This window comes from Dioscorea cayenensis, chromosome 8, assembly GCF_009730915.1.
Source record: "Dioscorea cayenensis subsp. rotundata cultivar TDr96_F1 chromosome 8, TDr96_F1_v2_PseudoChromosome.rev07_lg8_w22 25.fasta, whole genome shotgun sequence".
NCBI classification, from domain to species: domain Eukaryota; kingdom Viridiplantae; phylum Streptophyta; class Magnoliopsida; order Dioscoreales; family Dioscoreaceae; genus Dioscorea; species Dioscorea cayenensis.
This window is the reverse complement of record NC_052478.1, coordinates 9,825,449-9,830,302: the sequence shown is the minus strand read 5'-3', so window position 1 is coordinate 9,830,302 and position 4,854 is coordinate 9,825,449. Positions and strand designations below refer to the sequence as shown.

The 4,854-nt window shown below is 42.3% G+C and overlaps 1 protein-coding gene across 1 annotated transcript; it reads right to left on the bottom strand.

Moving 5' to 3' along the window:
• Nucleotides 1–3,565: 3,565 nt before the first annotated feature.
• Nucleotides 3,566–4,499, bottom strand: LOC120267262. Its single transcript, XM_039274942.1, has 2 exons — nt 4,261–4,499; nt 3,566–4,031 (listed from the first exon to the last, which is right to left on the bottom strand). Exons 1-2 carry the CDS (start codon nt 4,497–4,499, stop codon nt 3,566–3,568), a joined length of 705 nt encoding a protein of 234 aa, XP_039130876.1.
• Between the last annotated feature and the right edge of the window lie 355 nt (nt 4,500–4,854).

Below are 4,854 nucleotides of genomic sequence, written 5' to 3'. Positions count from 1 at the left end.
GAGACCGAGTATTAAGGAAAGAAGGCAATGTGGATCACAATGCACCGATTTTGGAGGAAATCTTGCTAAGGTTCAAACACGAAGAGATAGGTCGGATGGAGATGCTAGAGTGTGTGCCAACCTCCTCATATTCGAGTTTGGCACATCCAATTGTAGGGGCACAAAAGCAGTCACACTCGAGCATTCCGACTTATGCACATAGAACAAGAGCTCCACCAATTTGCCTATCATTGAAGAAGTAAGTGATCCACGATGTGAACGTGTGCCCGTTTGCGTTACTCCGATGAAAGTATGGATTCGGGAAGCTATTCAGGCCAGATACTATAGCAGAGCACTTTAGCAATACAGTAGCAAGTACTGCAGTAGCACTGTTCACAGCCGGTCGAAAAAACAGGAGTTCAGAGAATCCACACGGGCGTGTGGAAATTATCCACGCCCGTGTGGAAATTCCGCACGGGCCTGTAAAGCATCCACGCCCGTGTAGTCGCCCGATTCCAGCCCTATTTAAAAGCGAATTAGCCCGGATTTTAGTATTCTCTTCTCCATTTTTTCCCCAACTTGAGAGAGGGCTTCGGCTAGGGTTTTGAGTGGTATTGGCTAGGGTTTTGGAGAGGTTCTACGGCTCCGACATCATCATTCCTTAGGAAGAACGTTGGTAGGGGAGCTTCCATCGAGGCGTATCCTATGCCGGATGAGGGAATCCTTGGACGACGACTAGAGGACTATCCACAAGACCATAGACATGACCGTCGAGGGGGTTTCTCTATGGATTCATTGCTTTTACATTCAATTTCCTTGATTGTACTTAGCTCCATGGAGAGCTAAACCCCTAGTGGGTACTTGGGTATTTGTGAACCCTAGGATGTATTTGTTTCTTTGAATCTCTTTATTATGCTTTCAATAAATTGATGTTTATTGTGAGTTCCAACCTTGAATGCTTGATTGTATGAACATTTCCCCTAGAGTGACACTAGGGTTGAGAGTTCTTATTGGTAACTTGTGAGTGAGTGACACACCACGAGCGTTAGACAAAGCTAGGTTGGAGAGGGTTGAGAGGGTGAGTCAAGAGGTACAGGAGCGTCCCCTTTCTCCTCTGACGTTATAGATTCTACCTCCATTCCTCGAGTTCTTTGCGGCCATAATAGAATGAATGGTCTAAGGGATGACCCTCCGCTGGGGTTTAGTTGCGCGTGCAATGGAGTGAAGCGTTGAGGTGATCTTAGTATCTAGGGCTTAATCATGGTTAGGGACCTTCCACCTGGACTAAAGGGTTAGGTCTATAATTAGGAAGAGATTTATCACTTGGAATCTCTAGAGCTCATTGCAACTCTATGCGAGTGCGAGCTTGAGAGGTTATCTAATCTCTCCTCCTGGACATGTATAGAGTTAGGCATAGTTGACCTTAGATTTGGGACTATGTATTTAAGGATTTCCACAACTCACTATTGCATTGATTAGAAAGCATAATAGAGGGTTCTTGCACTTGAAATGATTATCGTAGGCGGAGCATTATCCGAGTACCCCATCTTTATCGATTGCCTTACCCCCTTCTTTACTTTTGCTCTCTTACTTGTTGTTTTTATTGTTGAGAATTGAATCATTGTCACACTTATCATCATTGATCTTTCACATAGCTAAGAATCGAATTAAGTGTTTTTATCCCCTACTCCCTGTGGATTCGATACCCGCTCATCCTGGATTATTACTTCGACAAACCCGTGCACTTGCGGGATATACGCAAGGGGACCTTGTCACTCACCCTCTCAACCCTCTCCAATCTAGCTATGTCTAACCTTCATGGTGTGTCACTAACTCACAAGGGTTACCAAGGTGAACTCTCAACCTTAGTGTCACTCTAAGGGATTATTCAAACAATCAAGCATTCAAGATTGGAACTCAATTAAAATATCAATTAAGGAAAGCATAATAAATGGTTTAATGAAACAAATACATCCTAGGGTTCACCAATAGAAGTACCCACTAGGGGTTTAGCTCTCCATAGAGCAAGATACAATTAATCCTAAAATCAAAAGTAAAAATAAATAGTCCATAGGAAAACCACCTCGATAGTCATGTCGATGGTCATGTGGAGTAGCCGCGCCTTCTTCAAAGGTCCCCTTGTCAAGCCTAGGGCACACCTCGCCGGATCTGTGCCGACGAAAACTCCCCCAATTGCTATCTTCCAAGAGAATTATGGTGTCGAAGGCATAGAACCCCTCCAAAAGCCTTGCCAAAACCTCTCTGAACCCTAGTTACAAGCCTCTCCAAAGTTGGAGAAAAGATGGAAAAAAAGGATGCTGAAATCGGGCTGAATCGCGGCTTTAAAAAGGCTAGAATCGGGCATCCACACGGGCGTGGGGAATTTCCACACGCCCGTGTGGATTTTTTAGAAATCTCATTTTCAACCGGCCGTGAACATGACTGCTACACTAAATTGCTACAATGTTTTGCTGCAATACCTGCTACAATACCGGCCAGAAATACTCCAGCATCCATGTTTTTCATTGAGATAACATAAACGAGCAAACGTTTATGCCGTAGATCGTGTCGCTTGTTTAATAAATGGCCGCATTGGTGAAGATCTTGCTATCAATGCAGAAATCGGGATACTTGAATGTGACTGCCTCTGTGCCCCTCCAAATCATTGTACTCACTTGAATACCTGGAGGTTGGCACACATTTGGAGGTGTGCCCATCCAAATAATAGTTGAGAATGAAGATTAAAGATTACCTACAGCACTTAAACCCTAGGTGCTTACAGGCGTATGCCATGACGATAAGTCTCTTTGGAAAAACAAATACGGGTTACTTATGGTTGTAAGGCCTACCCCGCAAGGGTATATCTCTTTTACAACCTAGGGTACAATCTTAAGAGGCCTAGCCTTATAGTATGTATGGTTCTCTATCCTGCTCTTATGGTTTTGGTTACAGATGTAAGCCGCCCATAAGGAAACTTTAAATTGTGCTCACCAGGATGTTCAGACCGTAAGTGCACTCATAAGGCTTTTTGAATTCCCCTTGCGGGGTGGCTTACGGGCATAAGATGCTCATAAAGTTTTCTATTTGAGGCTTACGACTGTGCTTATGGGCGTAAGTAGAATGGAAGAGTCGTGGAAAATTGAGCAGAGTTTTTCCTACTTGCTACAATTAAGCTCAAATACATATATGACCTGGGAAGCATAAAATGAGTATCTATAATCACAAGCATCCAACCACTACATGAAAATCATGACAAGCCGAGCAATTTATTGCAAATTCAAACAAAACTATAAAACTACTACTAAATACTCAAACTCAACAAAATATGGAAAAATTTACTTGGGTTGCCTTCCAAGAAGCTCTTGTTTAACGTCCCGAGCTTAATGTACTTGAACGACGAATGTCAAAAAGGCTCAAAGTAAAAACACTCCTCATATCTAGAATCAATGTCTCTGAAATAATGCCCAAGTATGAGATCGGAGAAAATAGGGAGCTTACCAATGTAATTTACTGACTCGGGTGTTACCTTCTTAGGTGAAGGTTTTCTTTTGCCTTTCTTGGGGGAAGCGACCTCGCACCATTGCTTCTATCGCGTGATTTCCTCAATAATGGTAGGCGTAAGAACCGAGGTGGTCTCTTCAATTTGAGGGTCATCCAATGACTCCTCGAAAGGCACTTTGTGTAATGTTTCCTGCAGACATTCATCAAGTAGTGGGTAAGTTATATTAAGTAAATAGCATGTATCACCAAAAGAAGAAGGATGTTTCATTGCATCAGATAAAGCAAACATAACTTCCTCATCCCCAGCCCTAAGCATCATTTTACCATTACTAACATCAATGAGGGCTTGGGAGGTGGCTAGGAATGGTCTACCAAGAATGAGAGAAACTTTAACATCCTCATCTACATCTAGAATCACAAAATCTACCAGGAAAATAAATTTGTCAACCTTAACCATAACATCTTCTATAATTCCTCTAGGATGTCTAATCGAGTCGTTAGCTAGTTGTAATGTCATCCTAGTTGGTTGAAGGTCAAAAAGTCCAAGTCTCCTAAACAAGGTGTAGGGCATCACATTTATACTAGCACCTAGATCTGCTAGGGCTTTTTCATTAACCAAATCACCAATGTTACAAGGGATAGTAAAACTCCCTGGATCTTTTTTGCTTCCTCGGCATTCAATTTTGAAGCAATGTTAAACTTCCTTAGCTCAATGTCACCATTGACACCTCCTCAAATTTCCACTTGTATGTTATTAGGTCCTTGAGAAACTTCACGTACTTTGGAATTTGAGACAAGGCTTCCGCAAACGGTACATTAATGTGCAATGGCTCTAACAAGTCCAGAAATTTCTTGAAGTGTTCATTCATATGATCATTCTTAAATCTTGATGGGTAAGGGAGGTTGGGAACATACTCCTTCAATGGTGGCAATATTCTCTTTTCAACAATCGGAGTAGGCTCACTTTCCCTTGCCGGATTCTCAACAACCTTAATTTCTTGCTCCTTTTTCTTCTCCATCATCTTTTTACTACACACCCCCACTTTTTTACCACTCTAAAGGGTAATTGCCTTTAGTTACTCATCGATAAACTTTCTTGAGGGTGTTTGGATAAGAGTTTAGCTATTTGTCCCACCTGATTCTCTAAGTTCTGAAGAGAAGCCTGTTGGTTTCTCATCGATGAATCTATGCTCTAGAATCAGTTTTCAGACTTCTGAAACTTAACATCCGTGCTTTGAATGAACGGGGCAAGCACTTCCTCCAATGCAGGTCTCTTGTTATTTTGTTGGTAAGGAGGGAATCCTGGTGGGAGCTTCTGCTGTTGCCCTTGATTTTCCCGAGAGAAATTTGGGAGATTCCACCAACCTGAGTTGC